Source organism: Cnephaeus nilssonii (assembly GCF_951640355.1).
Source record: "Cnephaeus nilssonii genome assembly, chromosome: 1".
NCBI lineage: Eukaryota > Metazoa > Chordata > Mammalia > Chiroptera > Vespertilionidae > Cnephaeus > Cnephaeus nilssonii.
This window is the reverse complement of record NC_137072.1, coordinates 48,799,255-48,814,834: the sequence shown is the minus strand read 5'-3', so window position 1 is coordinate 48,814,834 and position 15,580 is coordinate 48,799,255. Positions and strand designations below refer to the sequence as shown.

Here is a 15,580-nt window from a genome sequence, read left to right as displayed (position 1 = left end):
GAAGAAGTCAAGATGTTAAATATTTGGACTTGGAAGACATAATGCTACTTTTTAGGTTAACACCATTGATCTGGATTCACAAATTTTGTTTTTGTTCTCCTTAAACTTCAGACCAAAAAAAAGACAACAGAGGATCTTTGGAAGGAGACAGAAACCAATTCCACAAGGCTCCATTCTGAAGATTTTCTATGCTTCTAAATCCCATCATCACAAAAGTCATTCAATGATAGTTTCATCTCTTGATGAAATAAATGTCAAGATCAATGAACCCATTTGGCTCCCAGAAACAGACAACTGGGAATAGTTTGAGAATAAATTAGTTTCAATTACAAACAAGATTCTACCATTATCTGGAATTTAAAATGGGAAAACTCTGAAAACAACATAGTTTCTGAGGTTGTCTAGAGTTTAGTAACATTCTCTTTTTTTAACAAGTTGCATTGTAAACGATCCTAATATTAACTGTTTGCACTTAGTAAGAAATATGGACAGTCCCTTGAGGTAATGCCACTTTGTATACAAGTAACTCACAAACTCTTACTCCCAACAACATCAAGCTGCCTTCATTAGGGGCTGCTTTTCTGTTCCTTTCCCTGAGGAATGTCAGTCCTTCTCAACTTCAAGCCTTATTTTCTGTTCCCATCTATATCCCTGTTTTTTCTCCCCCAACTCCTACTGATATTGATAAGAAATTGGTAACAGGGGATTTAAATGTACATTAAATTTAAAGAAAAAATACCTTAAACTACAGCATAGTTGAAGAGTAATGGGTTTTAGGACAGGGGAATGAAGCCCCAGTCCCTCACCATCTCCCAATGGGTGTCATCAGGAAATAGGAGTAGGGGGGTAAACTGTGGAAAGGAAAAAAACTGCAAGTCTCCCACCCAGCTACTCTACTTTGAACATCCCTAGAGAGACACAAAGACCTAACCCAATTAAGGAGAAAAAACTACCTCTCCCTTTACAGTAATTGTGAGAGAGCTCAGACTAGCAGCAATGACTTGCCTACAGCTGGTTAGTAACTCCATTAGAGTCCTCTGCTCACCTACTCTTCCCTCACTGCTACCACTCATTCCCTGTCACCCGGCACAGGCCAATTTCTCCAGTGTTACCCCATAAGCGATGCAGTTGCTTCTCAGAATTATAAAGGAGGCTTTACACTCTATGCTGCAGAAGAGAGAGCTAATTCATTGACAGAATCCTTCTAGAATAAGAGTGAGAACAGGACTGAATAACTTTTTTCTTTGCTTTTTGTTCTAAAAATATGGTTTTATTGATTTTTAGAGAAAGAGGAAGGGAGAGAGATAGAAACATCAATGAGAGAGGAACATCATCTATCAGCTGCCTCCTGCAAGCCCCCCATTGGGGATCGAGCCCACAACCCCTGCATGTGTCCTGACTGGGAATCAAACCGGTGACCACTTGGTTCCTGGGTCGACACTCCACTGCTAAACCACACCAGCGGGCAGGACTGAATGTTTTAACACTAGACCTAAGTGTTTCTCTCATATCTGAAGTCTATCCATAGAAGAAATCTAGTTAATATGGCTTTCTCTAGGAAAACTTGAGGAACTCAGAATTAGGAAAACTATTGCTGCCAATATATTTTCTCTGAAAAAAAAAAAATTCCTCATATAAGAAAGAATAAAAGAAAATGTCATTCTATAAAAAAGAGTTCATGTAACTCGCAGGAAAATCCATCTTGTGATTAATAATAGAAATATATTTAGTACAGGTGGATATTCAATAAATGAATATATTACAAATCAAACCAGATAAGCAGAATTCTCCAAAGGATAGCTGACTGATTCGTAACTCTTCCGTGAGACATCTCCCAAAAGGATCCCTTGCCCTTCTAAACTAAAATCCCATACAGCCTGGCCATCCATTGATATGTTTCAGTGATCACCACTTACCTACTGCAGTTTTGCCTGGTATACTTTTTTCAAGTTTCTATCTTATTTCTCAATTAAGTTATAAGCTCTCTGAGCACAAGGATCCATCATCATTAGTGGAATTTCTGTGGTCAGCACTGTTCTCTTAATGTGACTGAGCAGTAGAGTTAGATAAGCGGTTGATGATTAGTAACTTCTACCCGTAGTTCAAAATCTGAGGTCACAGATGTCCCAGCTACAAAGGGTGAAATTGTCTAGCCTATAATTCAAAAAATCCACTACAGCACATGTTTAGGATTGCCTGAGGTTCTACCACTTGTTGTGTAACATTGGTCCAGTTACTGAACCTCTCTATACCTCATTTTTCTCATGTGTAAAATAAAGATAATAATGGTACATTTGTCGTAGGATTGTTATACGGTAAGTATGAAATATAATACAAATAAACTGGTTAAAAAAGTTATGTCACATAGAAAAAGACTGATAATTCCTTGCTATGTTATGTAGGAAGAGTCAATGTGACTCCTCGGTATTGGACAAAGGTGCAAGCTTGGGAGTTAGGTATGGAAAGAATGAAAGACATTTTCCCATACAGATTCCAATCATACCTGACCTGGAGGCAAACTGAGCTCCTGACATCTGTATGGATGTAGACTGAAACAAAACCAACTCCATTTCTGGGTCCCGGGTTTTATTTCATTTTAAGTTCCATGCTGTGACCTTTGACCAACCTCACCATCCTTAGCAAGTACATCAAAGATTTCTAGTTGATGTTGTATATTCCTTAAGATGTAACTATAAATATTTTTGTTAGTATAACTGGACTGGCATGACAACTGAGATAAGTATCAAGTCAGTAATAGTATCGATTATATGAAATCATCTATCGTAAGACCCCCCAGGAGGTATGGCCCCTGGAACTACAGCATTCTTTGTCCCTTTACCTTGTCAATCATTAGAACCTGAATTATACTATAAAAACTAAAGTACTATTGCAGGGGTCTGTAGGTGAAGAATAATCTGTGCAGACTGTTGGGTCGTCTTTTCCATTCTAACCCAATCTTCCCCTAAGTAAACTGCTGTCTAATAAATTCTGTTATACTCTATCAAGTATGCCTGCTTCATTTTTTTGGTCCAAAGATTCTGTCTCCTTACAATTGGCCATTACACCTTTGCCCTGCCACCAGACAGCATCATAGACAAATGATTTATGAATATCCCTCATTTTCCCAAAACCTCTTGAAAACAATGATTGCGCTGTACACAGTCAATTTCAATGAGAGGATATAACAGATCAGAATAGGTCCATTGTCCTGAAGAAAAAATGACTAGAGACCCAAGTGTAACCTTGCCACCTTTCTGTCCCACCCTTCCAGTTCCTCATCTGAACAAGTGGTCTGGAAGGCATCCCTAAAAGGTTTACCCCCACCATTTCTCAGAATATAGACTACAAAAGACCAGATGCTCGTTCTCTGCTTTGTCCATGGTCAGTGCTTCTCAGAAGCCCCTTCATCTAACCCACCATTACCCCACCCCAGGAAAATCCACAGTAGATGGCAACCTCTGTTTGCTACATGCCATTAGCCTGGCCATCCATTGAAATAAACCAAGAGTGGAGGATTAAAAATGGCGGCAGAGTAAGTGGATGCTGCACGGACATGCTCCCAGGAACAAAATGAAATTACAACTAAAATACAGAAAGGCTTCCTGAATAATCAACAGAAAACTCACAGGAAAGAACCCTGGTACCCAAGGACCAAAAGTGGAGACTGCCTAGCGACTGGTAGGAGAAGCAGAGGTGAGAAAGGGCTGGCTGGGCACCCACAGATGGCAACTGAAGTCTCAGAGAGATATCTCAGCTGTGGGGAATTGCCACTGAGAACTCTGGGATCTAATCCCCAAGCTGGGCCCCCCAGCAGAGAGCTCCATAACTGAGAAGGGTACCCACATAACATCTAGCTGTGAAAAGCAGTGGGGTGCTATCTGCCAGGGAGTGACCACTGAAAATTCAGGCACCCTCTTAAAGGGCCAATGCACAAAATTCCCTGTGGAGCCACCCACCTTGTGCTCTGGCAGAGTAAAGGTGAAGTGGACTGGAGCTGTGAGAACAGAAGCCAGGACTGGGGACCCAGGGGATAGAGCTCAGAAGGCAGACATCCCAAGTTTCCTGAGCTGAGTCATTTCCTCAGGCAGTGGAGGATATCTTTCCCACATAGACATCTGCCTTGCCTGGGGGGAAGACAGTTGGCACATACTATTGGAAAACACCTTGCCCTGAAGCCACTTAAGAGAATAAAAATAACAATTAGCCTCCAGGTAGAAGCAACTGTCCCACCCTGTTGAAAAAAACTCTGGCCACACCTAAGGATGATTGCCTGGGGTCTGTAAGCAAGCCTATCAGTCTGTAGGCAGAGGTGGTCTCTGGAGGCTTTGAGTCTTTGCCTGGTCTAATTAGTCATAAATAGCCTTTACCACTGTCCTGCACTACAGATTAAGAGGTGTAGAGGATCTACCTAATACATAGTCACAAACCCAAACAGACAGTCAAAATGAGGAGACAAAGAAACAACTCCCAAATGAAAGAACTAGAGAATTCTCCAGAAGAAGAGATAAATAAGCAGAGATAAGAAATTTATCTGAAACAGAGTTCAGAGTAATGATGGTAAAGATGCTCAACAGCATGAGAAAAGACATAGTAACTATGAAAAAAGCACAGTCTGAGATAAAGAATGACATAGCACAAATAAAGAACACATTGGAAGGAATACATAGCAGATTAGGGGAAGCTGAGGATCGAATCAGTGAATCAGAAGACAGAGTTGAAAATATCACTCAATCAAAGAACCAAAAAGAAACAGCAATTAAAAAACAGGAGGACAGCTTAAGGGAGCTGTGGGACAAGGTGAAACATAACAATATTAGATTAGCAGGTGTGCCAGAAGAAGCACAAAGAGAGAAAGGAATAGAGAATGAGTTTGAAGAAATAATGGCAGAAAACTTCCCTAACCTGGTAAAGGAAATAGTCATCAAGTTCAGGAGGCACAGAGAACCCCAAACAAAAGAACCCAAACAGGCCCACACCCAGACACATCATAATTTAAATGCCAAAAATTAAAGACAAAGAGAGAATCTTAAAGGCAGCAAGAGAAAAGAAAACTGTTACCTACAAAAGAGTTCCCATAAGGCTGACACCTGATTTCTCATCAGAAACTCTACCGGCCAAAAGGGAAAGCAAGGATCTGAGACCAAGATTACTATATCCATGTGTAAGAACAGGTGTTCTTCTGGACAGGAGCCTCATAACTCAGGTTAGCTTGTTTGTTTCCTTAACAACTCAACAGCCACCCCCCCCCCCACTTTTAAAAAAGCTCTTAAGACCATTTTTGCCATCTTTACGTTCAGCAACACTGAACAAATAGTTCTCTGAAGCTACCTACTGCTTAAAGCCTCTGGATCATGGCTCATGCTGATCCAGGCTATTCCCTCTGCCTAGAATACATCACTTCTCAAAGAAAGCTTTCCCTTACCCCACCCCTCTCAGCAGAGCTAAATGCCCTTCCTTTCTGTTCCCTCTACATATCTCATCTTGCATTTCTCCCATACCTAGCACAAGCCCTTCATCAGCCACATTACAAGGTAATAGCCACCATAAGCTAATCACAGCTGGCTTAAAGATGGACAAAAAAGGCAACAGTGATTAAGAAGAGCACTTGAAGTATGGTTTTACAGCCTCTAGCCTTAATGATGAACTCCTCCAAAGGTGTATAGCAGGCCTTTAAAAAGTAGCCTCAAATAGTTTGAGGCCACTATGATTTGTATGACATTTAAAACTCTCGCTTCCAGACCATGTTAGTTGTAATATTATGTTAACAGATACAAAAATAGCTTTTGAATCATTGATAAATAAATCATTTAAAAAAGAAGAAAAAGAAGAGAGAGAGAGAGAGAGAGAGAGAGAGAGAGAGAGAGAAAGGAAGGAAGGAAGGAAGGAAGGAAGGAAGGAAGGAAGGAAGGAAGGAAGGAAGGAAGGAAGAAGGGAGGGAGGGAAGGAGGGAAGGAGGGAGAGAGGGAGGGAGGGAAGGGAGGGAGGGAGGGAGGGAGGGAGGGAGGGAGGGAGGGAGGGAGGGAGAGAGGGAAGGAAGGAAGGAAGGAAGGAAGGAAGGAAGGAAGGAAGGAAGCAAGCAAGCAAGCAAGAAGGAAGAAACGCTGCCTCTCCCCCTTGAAGGCCTCAAGCCAGAAGCTAATGAAGAAAAAGATCTAATAATAGTTAAATGACCACTGCAGGCAAAAGACTGAAGCAGAAAGTATTTATCTTGGGGCTCTTTTGCCTACTCTTCAGCCATGCTGGCTCTTCCAGAGAAAGGCAGAGCCTTTATGCTTCCTACTGGCTGTCTCCAGGTTCAAACAATCATTGCATCTCATGAAAACCACTGCAGTTTCCTCCTTAGTCCCATCCTGACCCACTCCAGCACTTTCCACTCGCTCATGCAAATGAATCTTCTGAAAACACAAGTCTGATCCCATTCCACTTTCTTTTGTAATTCTTTAATTAGACATATCATCCCATTATGCATTATAGTTAAGTGTGCATGCAGCATACCTCCCCCAGTGAACTGTCAAGTCATGTGAGGGCCCAAATAATCTTACTCATATTAAGCAATCTTCACGTGTTCATTCAAAAAATACATAATGAATACATGTTATGTACCAGGTACTACACTAACCTCTAGACCAGTGATGGGCAACCTTTTGAGCTTGGTGTGTCAAACTTCGCCAAAAAACTGAGCATAACTCGGGTAGTGTGTCACTTTGAGGAAAAAACATTATTTCGCAAATGTTTCATCCTCAGGAGCAGCAACTGTTTCATCCTCAGCATGCGGCCACCTCAGCGGCCGCGTGTCATCAGAAATGGCTACGCGTGTCAGCACTGTCATAGGTTCGCCATCACTGCTCTAGACAGAAAAAGTTAGGTCATTCCGTTCGACTTGTTTAAAACTGTGGGGTGGTAAGGAATTTGGAAGGGTGTAGACATATAAACAGAAAATTATAATACTACTAAATTATTTACATATCTATAATATAATTGCAGCTAAACCCTTGAGTAGACCAGGAAAGGCCTCTCAGAAAAAGTAATGTATAAACCAATACCTGAAGCAGAAGCAGATGTATATACTATAGGCAGTCCACTAAGACTGCAGTACTGGCAAAGGATAAGACTTGAGAAAGATGCAGGGACTAGATCATACCAGGGCTTAAGCCACATTGAAGTGTTTGAAGTTTATCTTGAAGGAATTTAATTGTTTTATTAAGATGAGTGATATGATCAGATTTGTACTTTAAAATGACCACTCTAATTAGAGTAGAGTAGTCATTCAAAATATTTGTTGAACACATGACTAGTTAAGTGTCATTACCATAATAAAAAACATTTCAGTTATTCAAAAAGAGAGAGAAAACAGCATATCAGTGCTGGCTATTATACCCTGGGAAGGTTTTAATACGCTGGAAACAGAAAGGGTCTAAGGAAGAGAATAAGCTAGAAAGTGGTTGAGCAAAATATAAGGTGAATTCACAGAAGAGTGAATAGTTTTTAGTGAGGTCTGGGTCTGGAGAGGCAGGTAGACTTTTCAGGGTCAACCTTGAGGTGCAGGGCCTTGAATGCCAGGCTCAGGATGAAAGAAGATAGGCGTACTCCAAGTATTGCCTTAGGAGGATGGAACGTGAATTGAAAGAAGTTTTTACAAACGATGTTCAGACAAGCAGGTGACAGGAATGTCAAAAGGGGGAAAAGATGCAGGAGATATGCTGTAAATTGTGTATCAAAAGAAAAAAGAAAGTTAAGGGAGAGAAGCAAAGGATGAGGTTGAGTGAAGGTGTGAAACAGTTTGCCTCACAGGCCAACCTACCACACCCAGTCCCACTTCTCCAGCACCCCAATAACCCTCGCTGGGAGACTGATTTATTAAAATCAGTATAGTGTGATAATTTGGAGAATGAGGATCTTCGTTTTTATCAGTCTATTTAATCAGTGTCTAGAGCAAGAACTTGGAGGTGAGGTGTTTGGAAGAGGAAATGAAGAGAAAAGAACAGTTGGAGAGTGAGAGGAACATCTGCATAATCAAGCCCTGGGGCCATTTTAATTCCCTAAATTCATCACCCAAAGAATGCATTCAGTTGGGGCTTCTCTGTGTATTCTAGGAAATCCCTGACTTAGATGATTTATGCCCCATCCCCTCCCACTGAACTAAGAGCTACCTCCTCTCACTGTTGGGGCCCTCTCTTCTACCTGATCTTTGGACCCTCAGTGGCCATGAAGCAAAACAATAAACTCAATAGTTCTATTGTCACCAGTTTGAACTTAAATCACTTTGATCTCCCAAAGCAACAAGTCACTTTAATAGTACTTAGGAATACTGAAAAAAAAATATTAGAAACCCTTCCCAATTGTCTAACAAATCTCCAGAGTACAAGAGTCTACAATCTGAGTTAAGCTCACCTAAGAAATATCACAGCCCTCATCTGAAGGAACAAGGTCATTTGTGAACAGATCCCATAGAAGAGTCAATAAATCCCTGACCCATAGAAATAAATTCTAATTTTTCAACCTTTTTTCAAAGTCAGGAAATAAAGCGTCTCACAATGGGCCCATACATTATCTATTTTACGTTGTTACAGGTGAGGAGACTTGAGTTGCATTAGTTCAGGTATGCAGGTACTAATGAGTCTAAATTTTGCTCCCAGTTGGATGGTTTCCTGCGGGAACAACTATGAATGTGAACAAATTAATAGATTCTTCTGGAATCTATGTCATTTGTCAGCGTTTTGTTTGATGATTGCTGTTTCCATCAGGCCTTTTTAGAACTTCACGTTGTTGTTTGTTAGGCCTGAGTAAGTGATAAATGTTCTTTGGCTTCCCTTTGTTTCCAAATCACAGGCTTCTTCCTGTTCTTTGTTGGTGCCCACAGAGGCCAGAATGATGGTAAAGGTGCAAATGTGAGAACGAGAAACAAGGTGTCCGCATGCATATAACGTATCCTTTGAGGAATCCTACTAACTCACAAACTGGAAATCATACTACTAATAAACTTAACCAATTTTTAAAAATAATTTAGACATAGTTTCCAGTCTTTGCCAAGAGGTGGCTGAGAGGTCTTTTGTCTCTTTAAAATTCGTCAACACCTCCACACACTGCGAGATAAGGAGATAATTTAAGTCAAAACAATGTGTGGGCTACAGATAGGCAGTTGCAAGTCCCCCAGCTTCTTTCCAAGCATATGACCCCTCCTCCTGCTACCCAGAAACCCTTTAGTCAGCTCAGTTGTCTGCCCTACTTGAAGAGACTGCAATGAGGCAGAAAATACTTAGGAAGTTGCTTGCTTTGTTTTCTTTTCCAAATATTAATATAATATGTGGGAATTTCAGTTTTGCTAACATATGTCTTAGACATTAAAGCAAATGTTTAATTAAACCATGCCGGAGCCAGAACTATAGTTTATTGGAGAACGTGCATAAAGTGAACCACAAAACCCTTCTAGTTCAAAGGGAGGTCACCCTCTGATACACAGGGCATCACAAGGTTCTTCTTGGGCAGCGTGTGTTTTAATTGGGGCAAGGTATTTCCAACCAAAAAAAAAAAAAAAGGGGGGGGCGTCTTCCTATCTATAACGTTCTTAGCAAGGAGCTCATCTGATTAACGTTTCCCTAACGGGGATCTAAGGTCAGGTACATTAGGAAATGTTAAATTTCCAAGAGTGGAGTATAGTGTGCAGCATTCCCCAAACATCTTGAACCACAACCGTTTTTGCAGCACACACATGAGCTAGAAGTGAGAAATAATATGGAAAAGACTGCATACTACTGTTCCTCATCCATTCTCCCAGGAACAAGAGCAGAAGGAGAAGAAAAAAAAAAATCAAGGCACTGAGTTAACACTTTTAAAAAGTGGGGAGGATGCAGAAACCGCACTGTGCTTATTACTTCACAATGTTAAGAAATAATCACAGAACATGCATTCTGTACATAACTAACAATCTATACTATCATCGTGTGGAAACTGATTCACAGCTATAATCTTCATTGCTCTCTGTACAGTGAGTCTCCTCAGGTAAACTAAATGCCCCGTGTAAACCTACACAGAAAAAGCAGAACCGCGTTAGGTCTCGTTGGCAGTGGTTACCTGCCAAGCAACGGTTAAGGAGGGAAGCATGTGTGCCCCTATTTTTGCTGGGAGGATTTAAATATGCCGTTTCTGTGCTTTAAGAAAAAAAAATGAAAGAAAGAAAGAGAAAGAAAGAAAGAAAGAAAGAAAGAAAGAAAGAAAGAAAGAAAGAAAGAAAGAAAGAAAGAAAGAAAGAAAGAAAAGGCATCTGTTAAGGTGCTTCCCGCCTTAAACTACTTTATAAACTTTTCTATAAAATCTTATATTCACAAGCGTCTGATTACTCAGCTCCTCGACTGCAATTTCTGGCTCCCTCCACCCCGCCAGCCCTTGAGCCCTGGCTAAGAGGAGCCTGGTCTGCTGGAAATCAAGTACCACCAGTCGCCGCTTCCCCCTTGAAACAGGTCACGCAACTCGTCCTCCCGCACTTTCCCACCCGCACGGCCGGTGAGCCGGGGACGCCCGGGGACCGCGCGGAGCGCCGGGCGGCGCCCTACCTGGTTGAAGTGCAGCGGGGCGGGCTGCGGGGCGCCCTCCGCCGGGCCGGCTCCCAGCCGCCGCAGCAGGCGCCCGAGCTGCGCCGCCGACAGACTCCCGTTCGCGCCGAACACGCTCAGCACATCCTCGCTGAAGGCGAGCCCGGGCCCCGCCGCCGCCGCCCCTCCGAGGCCCGCTGCCGCCAGGAGCAGGAGCCCGGCCACCGCCCGGCCCGGGGCCATCCTGGACGGTCCTGCTCCTCGCAGACCCGAAGCGGGTGGGGGCGCACGGGGACTCGCGGGGCGCACCGGCATCGAGGCCCAAGGGCGTGCGGGTCAGGCGTCGGCGCCGATCCGAGTCAGCGGTGGCACGGGGCGCCCCTCGTCCTCCGCCGCCTTCGGAAGAAGAGCAGCCGGCGACCTGCGGGGCATTGAAGTGGCGGGGCGGCGAGCGGCGGGGCGGCGGGGGGTGGGGAGCGATAGGCAGAGCGGGCCCCGGTCCTCCTGGAGAGCCTGAGATAAAGAGGACAAAGGGGGGACAGAGATAAAGGCCCCCGGCCACCCGCCGGCCGGCCCCGGGAGGACTGTGTGGCTGGAGCCCTCGGACGCCCGGCCGGGCACGGGGCCAGCTGCCCCGTAGCCAGGTTTGCAGACGTCCCGGGATTTGCTTACAGTGCGGGGACACAGGCTCCTCCCGCAGATCAAGCCCACGCCACCGACAGCTCTGAAGGAGAACTAAAACCGCACTCGCTGGGGAACCCCACCTCCTCTTCCTGGCTTTCCGCCCAAGTCCCTCCGAGCAAATTCAAAAGGGACGGGACGCGCAGTCCCTTTCGGCGTCCCGGGGTTGGAGCGCCTACGCGGGACCCTCCCTCTCCCAGATCTCTGCCCTTGGCAAGCGGGTGGGAAGGACTGGGTTAACCTGCTAACCTCTCGCCTCGCCTGTCCGCCTGTTTGCTGCTGTCGCGCCCTGCACCCTTTCAGATAAGAGGCGGATGACCCTGTCCCCGCCTCTGCAGCACGTGGTGGCACACTCCCCCCAGGGCGAACTCCCGCGCGCGACCACGCGAGGGCGCCGCGCCCCTGGTCTGGCCCCTGGCTTTGCGGGTCCCCAGCCTCGGCCCAGCCGGCTCCCCCCTCTCCCCGCCCGAGGTTACCTTACTGACACCTCCGTGTCGGTGTTCCCTGGCTTGCTTTCTGCTCTGCGCGGTCTCTTTGTTACCTTGAAACCAGCTTCCTGGAATAGAGTCTGGAGCCCCTGGCATTGTCTCCGACACTAGCAGGAATTACTTTTTTGTCTCACTTCTTAAACCCAGAGGAGAAAAAGGAAGCGAAATCTGTGGCGTGGTGGCAAACTCACTGAGCCAGCACTGCCCAAGCCGGCCCTTCCTGACGCCGCACGGGATATCCGCAGATTAAAATAAGTGTTTGTTCAGATGAGGGTTCAAGAAAAGCTGACTTACGTATGAGGTCAACAAGGTTGTGCCGAGTGAATGCGGTGTTTGGGGGACAAAGGTTGTGTCTGGTGGATATAATTGTCCAGAAATAAAGTGAAACCATGATGTAAGAACAATAAGAATTCAAAGTGTTCTCACCTTTCATGGGTGAAATCCACAGCTTTCTAAAACAGCACATTTCAAAAAAAAAAAAAAAAAAGGATACTAAATCCAGACAAGGGCAAGGAGATGGGGCAGGAGAAAGAATCTCATCTCCTAGGAGAATTTAGGTATAACTCTGGAAGAAAGAGACAGGGAGAGAAGATTCGAGAAGGATGAGGATCTAGGTGGCTGTCATATGGAGAGGGTTTAATTGCATTCTGATTACAGAAAGCAGAAGGCAGCAGTAACAGGGCAAAGTAGCAAGAGGAACGTTTCTGCAGAGTGTCCCGCACAACTGCTTTGGGAAGTAGTTAGTGATTTCCCAAGACGGGAGGTGATTCAAATCCAGGGGTATGTGGTAGAAGGATTCCTGCCCCCGAGGGAGAACAGCAAAATGATCGTGATGATGTGTCCTTTCCAGTGATAAAATCTGTATATTTCAGGATTCCATTGGTGCAAAAAGGGCAATTATTTCACTCAAGGACCAGAAGTTCGTGTCACCATTAAGCTCTTAAATTACACAGCTGATAGGACTCTACAAGATTTTTATTGGAAATATTGTGATAAATATGTAGGTGCCAGGTGTGTACTTGAAAGATTGGGGGGACCACTTTGTAAAGTATATAATCATCTAACCACTATGCTGTACACCTAAAACTTATACAAAATAATATTGAATGTAAACTGTAACTGGAAAATAATAATAAAGATGATTTTTCAAATAATTTTTTTAAAAATGGAAAGTGGTGCATTGTATTGCTCACTTAGCTATGCTCAAAGCACAAGTAGCATATTAAGAAATCTGAGACATCCTTCAATAATAAAATCTCCTTTTCTTTCTTTAATCAGAATTTCAAATTTTTGTTTCCAGGAATCAAGCCAGAAAATCAGATGTTTGCTGAGCGAACTGGTGAGGGCAGAACTTCTTCGGCAACATGATGCTGGAGGCAGAGCCCTAGGAGAATGTTCAGTTTCACCATGAGCAAAGAGAAATCACAAACTCAAAGCAATAACAAGGGTAGTGAGGGCTTTGACCTGAGAAACTGCACCATTCAGTGCCTGTTGTGTGGAACCAGAAGCATCCAAAAGAGGATTTGTGAAACAAGAACAAAAGAAATGAAATTAGATTATGACTGAATATACAGTATTTTTTATCTGCTTCTCAGTGAGAAGGGTTTGATACTTATGTATTTACTAGAGGGGGGTCCCTCAGCCTGGCCTGCCTCCTCTCACAGTCTGGGAGCCCTCGGGGGTGGGAGGTGACCCAGCAATCAGGGGAAGGCGAGCCCCATCACACCTCTGTTGCTGCCGCTGCCAGCAGTGCAGGCCTCGGCTGGCCCTGGTTACCTGAGCCTCGGGTGGCCCTGGGCACCTCAGGTCAGCCCTAGGCAGCTGGGGGGCTGAGGGGAGGGGGACTCCGGAGGCAGTCACGCAGGGCGGGCCCGGCCTTGCCATGCACCTGCTGCCCCAGCAGGGCTGAGGGGACTGGACACCGCCATCTTGTGGCCGTGGGCACTGCCATCCTTGAGGGCAGGGCAATCAATTAGCATATTCCCTCCTTATTGGCTGCAGGTGCCACCATCTTTGAGGGCAAAACTTAATCTGGGATATTTACGTAATATAAATATCTGTGTTTTCCGACGGTCTTAGGTGACCCTGCTAGTGGTTCTCAACCTGCTAGTGGTTCACGACCCACAGGTTGAGAACCGCTGCTGTAGAGCCTAAGACCATTGGAAAACACAGATATTTACATTAAGATTCATTAACAGTAGCAAAATTACAGTTATGAAGTAGCAATGAAAATAATTTTATGGTTGTGGGTCACCACAACATGAGGAACTGTATTAAAGGGTCGTGGCATTAGAAAGGTTGAGAACCACTGATTTAGGGACTAGAGGCCCGGTACATGAAATTCGTGCACTGGGGGGGGGGGGGTAGGGAGGGGTGTATCCCTCAGCCCAGCCTGCACCCTCTCCAATCTGGGACCCCTCAAGGGATGTCCGACTGCGGTTTAGGCCCCATCCCGGATTGGGCCTAAACCAGCAGTCAGACATCCCTCTCACAATCCAGGACTGCTGGTTCCCAACCACTCGCCTGCCTGCCTGCCTGATTGACACTAACCGCTTCTGCCTGCCAGCCTGATCACCCCCTAACCACCCCCTGCCAGCCCGGTCACCCCCAACTGCCCTCCCCTGCCGGCCTGGTCCCCCCCATCTGCCCTCCCCTGCAGGCCCGGTCGCCCCAAAATCCCCTCCCCTGCAGGCCTGGTTGCCCCCAACTGCCCTCCCCTGCAGGCCTGGTCACCCTCAATTGCCCTCTCCTGCTGGCCATCTTGTGGTGGCCATCTTTGACCACATGGGGCGGCCATCTTGTGTGAAGGCATGAGGGTCAATTTGCATATTACCTCTTTATTATATAGGACAGTGGTCGGCAAACTCATTAGTCAACAGAGCCAAACGATTGAAATTTCTTTTGAGAGCCAAATTTTTTAAACTTAAACTTCTTCTAACGCCACTTCTTTAAAATAGACTCACCCAGGCCATGGTATTTTGTGGAAGAGCCACACTCAAGGGGCCAAAGAGCCACATGCAGTTTGCCAACCACAGATATAGGATATTCATATACCCTGCTAGCTTCTGATTGGTCCCTTCAAAGAATTCTGGCAATATCCAATTATTTCAAAGCTCAGGTTCCCACCTAGCTGGGTCTAGTTCTAGGTCCTCTGTTTGTCTCCACATCTGCAAAGCTCTACTTCCCTTCTCCTCTGTCCCCCTCCCCTTGGTCCCTGCCCCTGACTGACTGGTCCTTGTCCCTGACTGACTGCCTGGCCCTCTTTTTCTATCTCCTCAAATAGAAAGGGCATTTAATCTCAAATGTTACCTTTTCTAATAGCTTCCAACATTTCTCAGTCCAAATCTTTTGTTACTATTGCAAATATGAAGCAAATTGGCCTCTTAAACTTTCCCATGCTCTCAATTCCTGTGGAAGGACTAATAAGTAAATCTACGAGGTGGCATGTCCCTTACCTTCTTCCTCTTCCTTTCCTTTTTCTCCCTTCCAGTCCTAAAGCCCTTAGCGGGGGCATGGCACAGCAAATATATCTGTGCAGAGGGCATCAGAGTTGCCCAATGAAGGGTGTTGGATTCTGAACCAGGGAAGAAGGCTATCCAAGTTAGAGGGAAACTTAATCTAGGCAGTTATAGACCAAGCAGGGTGACAAAGGTGTCCAGATTTTGGGAGGGAACATGGAAAATCACCCCTACATTCCTAATGAGGTAAGCCTGTGTGCATGCACCCCAGCACAGAATGTCAGCACCCACCTGTGACAAGGGGAGCATACTTCCCCGCCTGGTTCGTCGGACCTCAAGCTGGAGGAAGAGGGAGTCCCTGCAAAGCAAAGCTTTGATGTGGAGCGAAGACTGGAGGGCATCCATGAGTCCAGAGTGAAGAGAG

At 45.2% G+C, this 15,580-nt stretch overlaps 1 protein-coding gene across 4 annotated transcripts in view; it reads right to left on the bottom strand.

Moving 5' to 3' along the window:
* Positions 1 to 11,710, bottom strand: part of SLC39A8 (solute carrier family 39 member 8) — a 75,798-nt gene extending 64,088 nt beyond the window's left edge. The window contains exons 1-2 of one of the 4 annotated variants that reach the window (XM_079774549.1): positions 11,687 to 11,710; positions 10,551 to 11,042 (exon numbers count right to left, since the gene is read on the bottom strand). In XM_079774549.1, coding sequence (XP_079630675.1) covers positions 10,551 to 10,844 — 294 coding nt within the window. In that variant the 5' untranslated portion in view covers positions 10,845 to 11,042; positions 11,687 to 11,710. Of the gene's footprint in view, positions 1 to 10,550; positions 11,043 to 11,201; positions 11,439 to 11,459; positions 11,560 to 11,686 lie in introns of those variants that run through there. The other 3 variants (XM_079774546.1, XM_079774547.1, XM_079774548.1) reach the window with 3 other exon arrangements.
* Positions 11,711 to 15,580: the final 3,870 nt, after the last annotated feature.